Source organism: Amphiprion ocellaris, chromosome 15 (assembly GCF_022539595.1).
Source record: "Amphiprion ocellaris isolate individual 3 ecotype Okinawa chromosome 15, ASM2253959v1, whole genome shotgun sequence".
Taxonomy (NCBI): Eukaryota; Metazoa; Chordata; class Actinopteri; family Pomacentridae; genus Amphiprion; species Amphiprion ocellaris.
The window spans coordinates 13,888,763-13,904,778 of NC_072780.1; the positions used below are offsets into that span (position 1 = coordinate 13,888,763).

General features: G+C 40.2%; 1 protein-coding gene across 23 annotated transcripts in view; it reads left to right on the forward strand.

Annotated features, from left to right (window-relative positions):
• Positions 1-16,016, forward strand: part of adgrb2 (adhesion G protein-coupled receptor B2) — a 226,936-nt gene that overhangs the window by 61,087 nt on the left and 149,833 nt on the right. For all 23 annotated transcript variants that reach the window (XR_008604242.1, XM_035949388.2, XM_035949386.2 and 20 more), the window contains exon 2: positions 7,771-8,674. Coding sequence is in view for 22 of the 23 variants with exons in the window: in XM_035949388.2 (XP_035805281.1) it covers positions 7,786-8,674 (889 nt within the window). In the remaining variant the exon portion in view is untranslated. The remainder of the gene's footprint in view (positions 1-7,770; positions 8,675-16,016) is intronic.

Genomic DNA, 16,016 nt, shown 5'->3' on the forward strand with positions numbered 1-16,016 from the left:
CTGAGGGTTGCAAATGAGAGAAATACTCCACATCAATAAATCAGACGACACCATTGTCTGTCACAGTGCACTTAGATGTCTGCAATAAGAATGAGAGATCAGGATGGGGGCAGAGAAACAGAGGGGGAGGAAGGCTGAGATAAGAAGAGAGTGTCATGATTCTCTATCAAAAAACCTCCCAAAATGCATTCCCCAAAACACAAGCACCCTACCTAGGGATATTGTTAAGACTGCAGCCCACGAGCTTTTCCACTTTATTATTCTCCCAGAACAAGAAAGTTTACTGGAACATGCTTGTGGTTCAATGCGTCATGGACACATGGATGTTACGATATACTGGTGAGTAATGCTTATTTTAGAAAGGTTCTGGTGTAGAACACGTCATGGGTATTTCCAGTTACTTGAGAGTGATTGGTGTGAATGGTATGTCTATGAAACTGAGGTCCACATGGCCAAGTTTTCTTTGCCATTGGTGTTTTATACAGCCAAAATAATGATATTCTGACCAAGCTTTTTGACCTAACCGTGACAGCATTGGTAGAAGGAATTTTAGGTGTTTCTGTATCATTATGGGGGTTTATATGAGGAAAGTATCCATAAGTCTAAAGGTTTGTCAGATGCCAAAACATTGCACAGTGGTATGCAGTTCTATGAGATGGGATTTTACAGGTCTGGGAGTGATCATTTTATCTTCTGTTGCAACAATCCACAAGTAAACATTAGAAATATTCTGTCCATGCTACAGTACAAAGTAATCTACCAGGATTGGGCGCTTGCACAAATTTTATTGGCCAAGGCTATCCATTGCCAGATCACACTGCATTTCAAAAGTTGAGAAGATAATGCTAATTTTTGGACAACAATAAATCCATTGGCTACGTGTAATGTAAAATGGAGTCATCTTGCAGTGAGAATTTTCATCTCTACACTTTTTCCAGCTCTGGATCCCCATAATATCTTTCAGCTCATTATGGTGCTTTTGTAGCCCACGACTTTACTTTTTTTGGTTCACTGTCACTGCTCTTCTGGCATCCTTTCTACCACAACAAGCTGCTGTTTACAGTGAAAAAAAGCTTTTAAAGCCCTTTGCTTTTTTTCCCATTTTGCTTATCGCCCACAGAAAAGTTAGCACCTAGCTGGTGAATTAAGAGGAGAGTTATTATTAGACTCCCAGTACCGTGCCTTACAGGTTGATCCAAACATACTTGCAAAGTGAATGCTAAAATTGATTTATGTTGCATCTGTTGAAAGTATTTAACCCATCTTTGGAAGTTTTCCCCTTTTATTGCTGTTCAACTCTGAATCATAGTTCATTCAACTTGACTTTTTTTTTTAACAAGAATTTACAAAAAAGGTCTGATTTCAATTTTAAAACTGATTTATTCAAAGGAATTTCAATTAATCAAAAATATGAAATGTAAAATAAGTGAATGCATGAGTTTTCACCTCTCGCCTAATTCAATACAAATGTAACCACATGGTCCGAGAAATAACACAGTTGGTGAAATAGAGATCATCTGAGTGCAGTGAATGTGTCTCATTGATTGTAGCATAAAAAACACCTAGATCTTAATGGTTCTTTCACTGGTGAATCAGCACTCCTGATTATAACTACATCATGTAGACAAAAGCGCTCTGCAAGCAACTTCATGAAAAGGTTTTTAAAAAGCATAAGTCAATGGATTGATACTAGAAACTTTCTATATAAGTGAATATACCTTTGAGCAGTTAAATTCATCATTAAGAAATTAAAGGAGTATGGCACATGTATAGATCTACCTACAGTAGACAGTACTAAAAAAAAACTGAATGACTGTGCTACAAAGAGATGAGTGAGGGAGGCCACCAAGACATCTATGAATCATCTGAAGGAGTTACAAGCTTCAGTGGGTAAGATGAAGGAGATGTGCATATAACATATCATTGCACAGTCGCTCCACCAGTCAGAGCTTTATGGGAGATAGGCAAAGAGAAAGCCATTGTTTGGGAAAAGCTCATCTTAAACCCCAACTAGAGTTTGCCAGAAGGAATATGGAAAACCTTGAAGTAAATTGGAAGAAGGCTGTTTGGTCTAATGTGACCATAATTGAGTTTGCAATAGGTGCTTTGTTTGGAAAGCACCAAACACTGCGCATCATCAGAAACACACCATCCCCGCCATAAAGCATGGTAGTGGCAGCATCATGATTTGGGAAGCGCTTCTTCACAGCAGGTCCTGGAAATCTTGTAAAGGTAGACAATAACATAAATGAAGCAGAGTATAGGGAAGTCCTGGAGGACAGTCTGAAGCTGTCTGCAAGAGAGCTGTGTTCTGTGGCTTTTGAACTGCAGTTAGAGTGCCTTTGGCATAAAAAAATAAATAAATAAAAATGCTGGCTTAGATATGGCCTAACATTAGACAATTAGTGGAATAAGTCTGATTTTTAATTCTCTTTAAGTAATATTTTACTTGAAGTGTTGATTCAAAAATACTTTCTCCAGTACTATATTCTTGTTATTTCGAAAGACTCATTTGTACCAAAGCTTTCTCTAGTCCTTTTGACAGCGATAAGACCTCCTTAATTGTCAACATAAACAAAACAGAGGAAGTAGCTTCTGGTTTATCGCAAGATGAGTATCAACCTTCAGCATGAGTTATGAGTTTAATAAACAAGTTCCAGTATCAGGTTGTTAATGTGAACTCAGCTCCAGAGACTAAGAATCCCCACAATGAATATCTACGACATGAATTCTGCAGAGCATTTACTATGGTTTCTCTGCAGCATGAGATCTTTAAACACTGTCTGTGGGTATTTTATAATGCAGTCATTCAGAGTGTGCTGCTTTGTGGTGTCACAGCGTGCTGCAGAGGCATTTCAGAGGCTGGTTACACTTTTCAGTGTACCAAGATTGTGGAGCTTCCAGAAACAGCCACATGGAAAATAATATAATTGGTGATAGTTTCCATTTGCTTTTACCATTAAGGAGAAAGTACAGGATCCCACTGTGCAGAAGACATGGATACAAACATTCTTTTATTCCAGAGACTGTTCAATCACTGAATAAGTATAGTGCATAGTGAGGTCATGTTTTCTTTTAAAGTTTCATTGCAAGACAGCTGGAAATCAATGTGTTTCCCTTGCAACAAAGTTTAGCAATGTGTCTCCTATACATGTGGTACTATAGCACCGAAGACTCCGACAGTGATACTTTTAGTGCTGTGATATTATTCTAAAACTAGTGTCCCAGCACTATTCTGTCTTGCAAGAGTTTTATGGTGAGGACAAAGATCAGATGATTCATATTGTCACTTCACTGCATTAAAGAATCAAGACAGAGCCAAGAGGATAGGGAGCGGAAAGAGAGACAGGGAGTGAGGGATATACATATTTTGCCATCCTTGGTGATAACATTAATGTCAAGGTGGAAGGGGGAAGGAAGACATCAAAGCTAATGAATATTTATGGTTGCCCACAGTAAAGTGCTGTTTTAGAGTGAAGTGGGACAGAATGGCCTCATGAAGACAGCACTTTAGGGCCTACTCTTGCACAGACTGTGGGTCTATGAATATTCATTGTTCATTGTCCCAAAAACAATTTGCTTAACGCTTTTGACTTCTTTTCATCCGTAAAATGTGTGTGTTTTTACCTATGCATGGTTTGGTCTATAATTCCATTAGATAGGTGTGTAGCAAGATGCACTTTAATTCTTTGAAAGACTGAAAATAAATTAAAATGTAATACATATATATATTTTATAGCATTGACATAGTGTCAATGCATTTTACAATTCTGCTCAGTGCACCGGAAAAAAACAACCGTGAAAGCAGTGTGTCATATAGAATAATTCATTACACTGGCAGTGCATTTCTGGATTTAACAGTTCACTGACACATTGTTAGCAGGATGTGTCACCGGCTGGGATGCAGTCTGTATGGTTGTTTTCTCATGCCGTATTTGTTTGAAAGTAGGTGAGCGTGTTCAAGTGACAGAGTCTATAACCCCATCATATGCCAGACGGCATGATGTCCTTGAGCATATTTCACAACATGCTACATTAACTTTGCCTCAGCCCAACTGTGGCATGCATTTGTCAAAGTGTCACTGCAGCCGGAGCCAATGCTGCTTAAAAACTCTTTATGTCATGCGTTCCGTGTGAAAAACCGCAGGTGAGAATCGTGTGTGTGTGTGTGGGAGGGAAAAAAAATAATCCAGCCAAACAGTGACAAAAGACAAAGATAAAGGAAACCAGAAAAAAGATAGCAGGTCATGATGTTGCTATGGTGACTTGTCTCACAGCGCTACCAGCCCCTCCCAAAGTAAACACTGCCTGATAAGTGATCAAAACTACAGTGGCTTTATGAAGTGTGGTGTCATGTGCAACAGCATAGTGTATTTTCTAGGGAACAGCACATATGTGTGCAGATCTGTTTATTAGTGTGTCTCTGCTCACGATCACAGTTTGCTTAAGGTCCTATATACAACATTTTGAACATTATTATGGCGTTAATATAGCAGCAAACAGCTGTCTGCTATGTAAAGTTATGGAGTAGTAATAGTACAGAGTATAATTACACTACCTTTGTGTGTGTTGTAATTGGAATTCTTCTGCAACATATTTTGATGGATTGTCATGTTTACAAGCACACTGTTGGCAAAATATGAGAATGACGCACCACACTGCATTGAAAACAATACAGAACGTAGTCCAGAGCATTCCGAGGACGGCCCCAAAAAATACACAGAATAAATGAAGTGTCCATTAAGGCTTTATTCATGTTATTTTAAAACATTTATGTGCAAATCATTGTTCTGCACTTTTCCATTCTCATCTGCTCTCTGTAATACTGTGTAAATGTCTATATTTCACCCTGTCTCCTCTGCTGTGTTTCATGGTGAAACAGACACACATGGAGCGGTGCATACATGAATAGATTGTAAAGTAAAGATAGTGTTACTCAAGTTGACATCAGCTAGTTACAGCCATTCAATGTATTTTGCAATACTGATTTATTAATTATTATACTTTTTTTTTCTTTTTTCTTAGCTCTTGTGTACGTAATTTTTTTGAGGAGAGTGTGGCTAAGATGCCCATTTGTTTTGGTCTGAGATGCAGGTGCTCTAGTGTGACATCCAGTGTTTCTAAATCTTACATATCCCACTTTGTGCAATGTTTTTTGCTCTTATTCCATCCAAATTCGCAGTGCTGTAGTATTGTAAAATATTCCTGGCCTCAACATCTACTAATATTTACTGTGCCTAGGCAGGGTGGAGCGCTGGTTACGAAGCCCTTTCCATGACCTCGGTTGTAGCTGACTTATTTTCCATCAGAAATATTGTGTGGAGATGGATTGTCCTTGAGCATGGCGGTCAACCATCTTATGCACTGTACATCACTCGAGTTAGTATCAGCAGGATGCCTAAAACCCAAAGGAGATTGTTTATTTATTTTCTGATGTATGATGCAACATTTGGACATATTTTCATAGTCCTTGTGTAATTGCAATCATTTTATTGCACTTCTCTCGCCACCTTTCCTTTTTTATTGCCCATCATCCCCATGCCTTTCATGCATTTTTAGCCCTTATTAACACCTCACACCTATAAGCGCAAGTGCCTCTTATTGTCCAACCCCGTGGAAAGGAAGAGGCACTTGACATGATGAAAGGGACATGTTGAAGTAAGCATAGTTCCTTTCCCTCTTACCCAGACCTTGTGGACTTTCTGTGCAAAGCTTGAGAGCCTTAGCAGACTTATATAAATCCTGTGAAGTATAGGCGACTGCTGTGTTTCATTAATCTAGGCCTTAGGCAAGTGGAGTTGCTCTAAAGGCACACACATGCTTTGTGATGTGGCTCTTTGCAGTTGTGGGACACGTTTGGTAACCTTGGCTGGTACTATTATGATACTGTATATAGCTCACTTCTAAAAGCTTTATTAACTATATAAGCATCAGTGTTATGTGTTTTATCTGACTGTAGCAGATTTGCAGTCTTTTTTACATGCGCAACATATTATAAATATCAGAAATTCCTAATATTTCTTTGCATATTCTCACATTTCTGTATTTATTTTCAGTGTAAATGCTAAGGCCCTACTGCAAGATGGTAGAAGGATGGAGCTGATAAACAAATAATGGTTCAGTGAAAATGATTTTATTTGCAAGTAAATTCACAAAGGAGGGGATCATTTTTATTCTCTTTAGCCAACTGGTTCTAAACAAGCAGCTGTGAGATATAAATGTATTTTTTCAGCATATACAGATAGATCATGTGTTGGTTTTCAGCACTCCATAACCCGTCATTACAGCTTAAAACCTGTAAGTAAACGTAGCACAGACAGAAATTTACAGCACAATAAATGACATGATTTGCGCATACTGCGTGAGCTCTGTACTAATGTACTGATGCACACTGTGTAGCACTTTGTAATATAAAATACCTTGTATAAATATGAACTGCTGCCTGTGTGTCTGTTTTGTTTGTTGTTGTTTTTGTGGGCAGGTCACATCACATCAACTCATGGCTTTCCAGCTGGGAGATGTTTTGCAAAATTATTGTTCATTTCCCCCCCGTTTTTAGCATCGGATACCTTATTTTGATTTTTTTTTTTTTTAATAGTAAAGTTTCCTTGTAGTTTTTTTTATATAACTGTATTATATTTCACATTTACATTAATTATTGACTGTTTTTTTGCATTTTACTTCATTTTAATTCACATTCTAATTATTTTATCTAGCAAATCACCTTCCATAAACAGGAAATTTTAATTATTTTTTTTTTGAACCAGCTGCATTTTGTCTATTAGCATACCTCTTCATTGTTTATTTTTCTTTCTGTCCTCTGCGTTTTTGTAATTTAGTACAATGTCACTGAAAAAGACAGCCGCCCCTCAATAATCTCCCGAGTATAAGTCAAAGTTGAAGCAATAGCTTTGTCAAGTTTTGCGAAATGTTTAAAGTATGAAGTTGCAGGGAGGTTTCTGTTGAATTTCAGAACACAGAGATATTTTACGGGAACTTGTCTGAATATTATGCTGTAAGGTTATCGGCAGAGTGCTGCGAACATTTCCCGTCTCCCACACATCCTCCTCAAACCTCGTTTATGCAGAACCGCTTGAAAGTCTCAGGTGATGGAGCAGACACACTGAGTGTACAAAAATATAGAGACTATTGAAGTAGTTTCAACCAAAATACTAAAACACTGTATATGGAGTTTTTTGTCAGCAGTGTGTTTGTGTTGCGAGTCAAAATCAGGCTGTTGGCAGACCCTCACTGTGTCGGTGATGGTAATAGTTTGCCAGAGCCTTGGGGGAGCTGCTCAGCAGGCGATGTGTGTGTGTGTGCGTGCATGGATGTGTCTGTGTTTGTGTGCACATAACAGCAGGAAAGGGTAGAGCAGGCCCCACAGTGCATGTCTCAACAGCCAAGTCATCAACCCTTTTAATCCAGCCCAGCAGGGATGTGTTTGTGTTTTTGACAGGGCTTGTGTGTGTGTGTGTGTGTGTGTGTGTGTGTGTGTGTGTGTGTGTGTGCGTGCGTGCGTTTGAAGAACTTCATGAGAACTGCTGCCGTGAAGTTGGCTATATTATACTCTGAGGCAAGGCAGAAATCTGTCCGAAAACATTTTCAGCCAGACGTGATTCTTCAGTCTAGACATGTACAGTACATTGAAGTTTTTCTTTTGTCTGAGTCATGTTGATTTTGTCAGGCTATGTTTGAAGATACTCTAAAATATGTCTAATATCCAACCCTATCTCCCCCCGTCCTTGTTTCTTTTCTCTCTCCCTGCAGGACGAATGTCATAGGATGAACACTGCTGGTGGGGTGTGTCTGTCTGTGCTGTCCTCTCTCCTGGCTGTGGCTGGGGCCCTGGCTGCCGCGTCTGCCCTCGTTCTAGCTCCTCTCTCTGCCCTGGTTGAGGTTGCCTATGGGGCTGCCGATAGCATCCCCAGCACCGGGGCAGAGGGGGCTCCCTCGCCCATCTCATCACCATGTTCCAGCCTTGTAGCCGGGGTGCTCTATGGCTCTTTCTCCCTAAGGGAGCTCTTTCCCTCCAGGGCGCCGGGTTGTTCCTGGTCTCTGGAAAACCCAGATCCCACCAAGTACTCCCTCTACCTCCGCTTCACCCGCCACCCTGTCATCTGTCGGACACACTCACCCATGCTCCTGTCCCTTGACCACCACCTAGCCAATCAAAGCTGTCCCCTTCATTTACAGACGGCCACTGCCAGGGATCAGGAAGTCATTGATCTCTGTGGCAGCCAATCTAACTCAGATGGACCTTACTCCTTCCTACAGTTTGATAAGAATTTTGTCCAACTGTGTCTAACAAGACATCCAGCTGCAGACGAGCCTCAGGTAACTAAGGAACTGCTGGAGCTGAGACTGGTTGAAGTGCTGCTCATTAACAATGAGAACTCCAGTCAGTTCACCTGTGGCGTGCTTTGCCGATGGTTTGAGGAGTGTTTGCGCACAGATAACAATGGAGACCAGGATGTTTCAGATGGGGATGGTTGCGGGATGACCCAGACTGGCTGTATTTGTCCAAATCACAACATCATGGCACCACCAGTTCCACTGCTCCCGGAGACGCCGCACACTTTCAGCAATGGATCGCAGGTTCCTGATGACTGCTGTGTCACTGAACTGCATTCCAGTGATGCTATCGCCATAGCACCTAGGGATGTCCGACAAGGTAGGATTATGTTTCTGTGAGATACGAGATGGTATTTCAGTACTGCTTTTGCCACTTTCAATGCATAACACAAGAGCACACTTCTCTGTACAGAGAATTATTTATGTCTACAAATACATTGTTAATATCATAAAGGAATTTTATCCCATAAAATCAGTGGTTTACTTGTAAACCCTGCTTGGAACGACAAATAGAGAAGAAAAGTTTGTCTTGTTATTTGGACTTGTTTAACCGCCTCAGGGAGGTCACATTCTCTGCTTGACAGAGAATTTATTATTTGAATTTTGTCTTTTGCGTGTTGGCCTTTAATTAAAGACGAGGCAGTTCAAAGAGGCCCTTTAAACCCTCCATCAAAAGATTTGTAATGCCTGACAGAAATTCAGCCTTTTGATCTATATTTTAGAGATTCCCCCATGTGGCCAAGAGGTGTGGCTCCGAGGACTTCAGTTTACATGCTGCACATCACTGTGTGTGTGTGTGTAGGTGTATGTGTGTGTGTGAAACCATCTGTTGACAGTGTTAGGACAAGATCAGATTTGACACCCATGCACAAATCTGTGCGCATGGTCATTCATACATCAGTGAATTGAACACGAAGCAGACAATCCCTTCACACACAAAACACATGGAAATATGTACGCATGTGTGCGTCCACATAAATCCTTGTGTGCCTGTAAGCAACATAGATTAGTGCTTTATCCAGCCATAAATGGACAATTGCTTGTACTAAAGCTTCTTAATTATTTCAGTTTATCATTGCCACCAGAGTATTTATTTCAATTTAATTAAATTAGACCCATGTAGAGGTAGGTATGCAGAAAGATGTTGGAGTTTATATTGTACTTCACAGAATTACATGATCATTTTCCTTTGGGTGACTCCTGTGCATCTTTGCAGTCTAATTAGAACTCAGTTACTCTTATTGCAAGGCTTGACCTGCCTTCAACAACACACTAACACACATACTAAGAACTCTAGGGAGAGTGTTACCTTGCTAACGGGAAGGTTATCGTTCTCTGGATTTAATCAGCAGGGGAGCATTTTATCATCTAATAACCTCATGGAGGGAGAAACAGAGGGACAGAAGAAAACGTGTGGTGTAGGAGGATGGAGTTACCGACAGTATTTTGCCAGTTTACTTTGGCCTGATGTTGCTTTCGACGAACGACAAAGGGATCGCATCACTCTTTAAATAAATGCCAAGTGAAATCAAACTTTTGCCAGTTGCCTGGAAGCCCTGTGTCTCACCTCAAAGATGTTTCTTTTTGCTTGCATGTTCGCTACCGGCTGGTCAGTCCCCACTAACAGAGGCGGCTGTGAACAGCAAAGACTCCTTGATGTGGGGACAGCCTAAAGAAGTGTAGGCAAGCCTTTGCATGTGGACCACTATTTTCTGCCAAAATATTCCCCTATGTCCTAATTACCCAGAAAAAAAAAAAATACAGATTTACTGTAAATCCAGCATTGCACCGTCAGAGCAAGATCCAGAATCTTGCCCGCACCATTTCTCTATCCGTAAAAAGATAAACATGAATGCCCTTGCTTAGTCAGGGGCTCTCACAAACATAGCTTCCAGTATCCATTTTACCTTTTTTTTTTCCTGCAAATATTTCTTTACTTAGGTTTTGTTTTTAGTTTGATTTTCCTATTTCATATTTAGGCACCAAACCTACTCGTTTAGATTTTGAGTTAAAGTTATAGATTGCACACAGGAGCTATTAAGAGCCACTACAATGTCGCCAATTGGTTTGTAGACTAGTGTTTTTGAAGCCTTGAGAGTTTGGCTGCTGCATTCTTGGATTTTTGGAATGACGTGAAGAGCATGTGATGGATTTGAGTGAGAACTCATGCATGCACACCCATACAGTAGCGACCTGTCAATCACAAGGTAGCCATGCCCTTCAGCATATCCTGCTTTATCGTCCGTTTTACTTTAGATGAAACCATAATTTATCAAATGAGCACCATGCTGTCTTGAAGGAGACTTAAAACGAGGTATTGAGAGCATAAACCTAATCAAGTGAGAAGTGGGGTCATTTTCTCAAAGACTCTTATACAATCAGACTTCATTTTGCAACCACAGGCGTCACCCCCTGCTGGACATTAAAACAAGGCAGATTTAAGTCACTGCTTGACTTCACTTTTCAAAACTGAGACTATATCAATCTTTTATATACAGTCTGCTGTTAAAATGCACCGTTTTGTTACGTTAGCCACATGACACAGAGCTACATGTTGTCTGTTTCCCCGGTGATTTCCACATGACCACAAGATGTCTCCAAAAATAACTTTCTGTTTTTTAGTGGCCAACATGGATGATAGAACATGTTCTGGCCAGGAGGACACCTACTGTGAGATAAAGCCTGACAACAGCCATTTAATGGGCTAACAACAATCAAATCATGTGCAAAGCCTGTTTGTCCTCAATCCACCCAGTAAGCAGAAAAAAAGACATGATTTAAATAGAGTATATTACTGATATATTCCCTAAACAGAGTCTATAAAACAACAATACATTTGCAATCCATATGTATAAATTTTATTTTAGTAGTAGAGGTCAAGGTTCTTTGTCAATCAAATTCATGGGTGTTTGACTTTATGACACTGAAGAGATTTGAATCACCAATATATGTAAAACACAAGATAAACAAGCATATTCTCATTTCCATTAAAAAAAAAACAAAAACTGAAGCCAGGCTGAATTATGCTGTATAAATTCACTTTGCTTCTTTTTTTCCAACTACAAGCAAACAGTACACTTTTGCAAGTATATATGTTCTTTTAGTTAGCACAGAAAGGCATATATATCCATTTTGCATTAAAGAAGTTCAATCTTAAGCATTAGTGTGCTATTTGTCACATAAACTAAAAGTCAGTGAACAACAATACAGGCAAACAATGGATTAAAACAGGCCTGACAATGTTTACATGCATGGTTGTGGGAATATTTTATAGGGTGCATAGTATGCTTTTCTCCCACATTTGCTGCACGTTTAGTTGTAGACATTTGCCCAGCTACCATGGCATGGTGCAGTCTTGTTAACTCCAAAACATTGTACTTGCTTCTGAAATGCATAGATTCATCGCAGCATATAAATGTTTAACATACAGAACATTCATTCTCTAGGATGTTATGACAGAGTTCTTGACATTTTTGTAGCTTCCCTGCTCATGATGCAAGTCTGAGAAACCACACTTAGGTTTTGAACTCCTGAGATGTTTTGTGACTGAATGTCAGGTCTGCTTGAAAGAAAGAAGAAAAAAAAACCTCAAATCTCCTAGTTTTCCCGTCAGTCAACAGCCCTGACACAGATGCACATTATATTTGACATGGAGGGTGTTTAAAAGGAAAACAAAAATGCCACTCTGTATCACCCTCTCATTTTCACTAATTTTCTTCTACTCACCATGGTAACCTTTTTTCTGTACTAGTCTTTGCTCTGTTTCTCTCCTACCTTTGAGAAAAGCCCCTTTTCAACCAAAATAAACTACCAACAACATGTTCAGCTAATGGTTTATTTAACGCACACAGCCCCTTACTTGGTATTTAGAGCGTTCTCAGCTTTTTTTTTTTTTTTGTTAGCTTTTCTGTAACTGAAAATCTGGCTGTGAGGAATGCTTTGCAAATTGGCCCCATGGACTCAAAAAATATAATGATGGTGAGAGCTCTATAATTCTGACCACATTCCTCATATTCTTATTTGCCAATAGCAGTAGTGTAGAGGGAAGTGCCACTGCAAATGTGCAGAATTCTTTGGGTTTTAATTTAGAATGAAGGACAGCCCTGGCCTGAAAACCATATAACATTTTTCTTTTTTTCAATTTACGCCATTAAAAATGTGTGAAATTGATTTTCCATTTGATAGGCAACCAGTGAATTACTCGTCCCTTCTTAAAAATAGAGTGCACTGAGTATTATCTCATTTCCTGATCTGGACCAGTTCTAATTTGCGAGCCATCTATATATCTCTACTTAGAAGTGGCAGAATACAGTAACTTACCAAAATGCAGCATGTTCCACACACACATGGACTCAAGCAGCGCAGTGTGACTAATAAAATCAAGCTGCAGATGAATACCAAGGTGGATATTTCTCCATTATGTCGATGCTTCTATGACTGTATTAGCCATCCTATGATGTTGTAGTCTAGTGCTGACGTACCTGCACTCGTACAGCCAGCATATGTGTCAACCACAGCAACCACTTTCGCTATGATAGATGATGGATGCCTCCCGGTCCTTTTTCCCCTGATGATTGGAAACCACAGAGGTTAGAGCTGCGACAGGGACAAAGATGAGGGGCACCTTGTTGTGTCACCTCGTGGCTTCCACCTCACCCACCAGTAGCGTCGAGTTAATCTAAAAAATGTTGCCTGGACGGCAGATTCATCCCTCTGTGTATTTCTTAATATCATCAGATGTTATAGCTTGTAAAGACATAAGGATGACTCATATGTGCGAGGAATATCTTTACACAGAGTACGTAGCTAACATCATTGTTCTCAATCATTCATCAGACATTCACGAGAAAATTACACCATCCTGTATGTGTTGGCTCATTCATCATGCTGCAATAGCTACCATGGTTGTCCTTTAATTTAATTAGTTGACTTGCACATGTTAACTTGGGGTTGGAATTGGAAGCTTCCTTTTCTAATTTGCCAAAAGGGCTGTAAGATAGTTTCCATTATTTTCTGTGGTAATCATTGCATGATTTGTAGTATTTGGTGTCGATAATGCAAAGATTGTTGGTTGCGACAAGGACGCGAGAAGTGTTGACTTAAGTAATGCATTCCAGTGGATTATAAAGGACCAGAAAACATATAGTTACTACAAGCTAGAAATAAACAGTGGAACTCTCAGCTTGTTGAATTTGGGGATGAGGAAAGATGTTGCACAGTTTATTTTCTTTGAAAGCATGAAATAGTAAAGAAAAAAAATTCAGTAAATCTATTTCTGTCCAACAGTTGTGCACATGAGCTATTTTTATTCTACTGAAGTGAACCACAACAATACTGCAGTTTTACCGGGTTGCACTTTGTTCTTATAGCTTAACAAGGCTAGCCAGGAGTTATGGTAATTAGACACTTTGTTGCTAAGTGTCTATGGTGTGAATATAATATTAAAATCTGAAATATTTTTAGTCATATTCTTCTGTTTTCTTCTTTGCTTGGAAATGCACAGCTAGCCAACCCAAAAATTCATGAATAAAATGACTGAAGCAGTGTCCTCTGCCTCCAGTGTGTATGCGGTCTGGCTTTGTGCAGCCATGACACATTCAGGTCACGGTTGTAAGGTCCACCAGCAGTGTTTACGCATGCAGGATAGCAAGGGCAGCTGGACTTAGATTTGAGGTTTTTTTTCTTTCCTTTTTTTTTTAAATTTAATTTTTAATCTGAAGTACAGTGACAGGGAGCCAAACATCTGTGAAAAAGATTTGATGTTGTTGTTGACCCTTTTAAATCAATGTGTGACTAAATTTTAACCCTATTCAATGTAATAGAACATTTCGCCATTCCACAAATTGTGTGAGAAATGGCATTTACCTCTAGATTTGCAATTTTACTGTGTGGAATTTATCTATGCACAGTTACTGCAGTTACAAATAACCCACTTCAGAGCACATATTTAGAATATCGACATCTGAATAACTCTGAGTAAGACGTCCGGCTCATTGTCTTGTCTTGACGGATGTATACGGTTCATTATCTGTTTATTCAAAAGGTCCCACAAGTGAGGCTTGTTGCTGGACACCTGCCTTAATTTCCTGACATCCACACTTCCCCATGGCATGCTAGCTCTATACGCATGCACACAGCACTTCCGCAGCAATCAACGGAAATCCCCATTAGCATAGAAAGAGGATGTAGGTTGTGTCATATGTATGAATGTGGGAGGATATAGACAAGAGGGGGCCGTAGAAAAGACAGAAACACAGTGAGGAGTGGGATTTGGCTGGGACTCTGGGGACCAGATCACCCTTGCATGGAGCAGGAGCCAGTGGTCCATCACTTGCAAACCCCCTCGCGCACACACACACACACACACACACACATAATCAGCTCATATCCTCCTCATGGAATACTATCTGCTTCTTGGTAATTAGAGCAGAGAGAGGTGTGTGAGGTTTCTTGCGTGTGTCTTTCGCAGCACGGCTGAGAGGTGTTTATTTTCACACTGCACCGGTGTACAGTCCATACAGGTGTTTTGATAACCCTTAACTCTGCCCCAACGCATGCAGACGCGATGAAAAATGCACACACATGCCACCGCTCGTGACAAAGAGTAATTACGTGCTGTGGAATGCGGTAGCTGTGGAGATGTTTCCTAAAAAGAATGAAGCAAGACGTGGTGTGTGTGTGTGAGAGAGAAAGACTGTCTGCTCAGGGTGACTGTGGAAACAGAATTAGTATTCTGTGCTCATGGGCGATGACTCTCTCACTGAACGGGCTCAGCACTGAGCCTCTTTATGCTCCAGCAAAGGCCTCGACACACACACACGCACGCACACACATGCACACACGCACATACACACGCACACATTCACAGACATACACACCTTGTCATTTAGATCTTTTCCCATTTTCTCAACAGATCGCTTTGGATGAGTATGGATCCGTTTACAGCACATGAGCCAGCTTTCTGTTGATGCCATTAAAAATGTCATCAATCTGAATAAAGTGAAAATGTATTGTGTGTCTTCCAATGGATGCCTATAGAACAAAAGGCACATGATGCTGTGTGTCTTCAGTTTTCAAGACAAAATAGTATAAATACTTGATTGAATTCAGTTAGAATGTAATGTATCAGAATGAACTCAGAAGTGTCAAACTGCAGGTGTTAGTTTCACTACAAAACAGCTAATAACATGCAATTTTGGATTCTATTGATCCAATGAAGTTCTGCAAATCTTCACCAGTTGTTATATCCAGATATATTCTGCTCATCGTCTTGTAATCTGTGTTGTTTCCAGGGAATTTTGTGACTTTAAAGAGAAAATGTCCATCCATCCATTATCTATACACCGCTTAATCCTTGTTAGGGTTGCTGGGGGCTGGAGTCTATCCCAGCTGACTTAGGGTGAAGGCAGGGGACACCCTGGACAGGTCACCAGTCTATCACAGGGCTACATATGCAGACAAACAATCACATTTGCATTCACACTTACGGACAGTTTAGAATTGCCAGTTAACCTCAGCATGTTTCTGGACTGTGGGAGGAAGCCGGAGTACCCCGAGACAACCTATGCAGGCACCGGGAGAATAGGCAAACTCCATACAGAAAGATCCCGGGAAGGTGGGGACGTGAACCAGGGATCTTTTAGCTGCAAGGCAACAGTGCT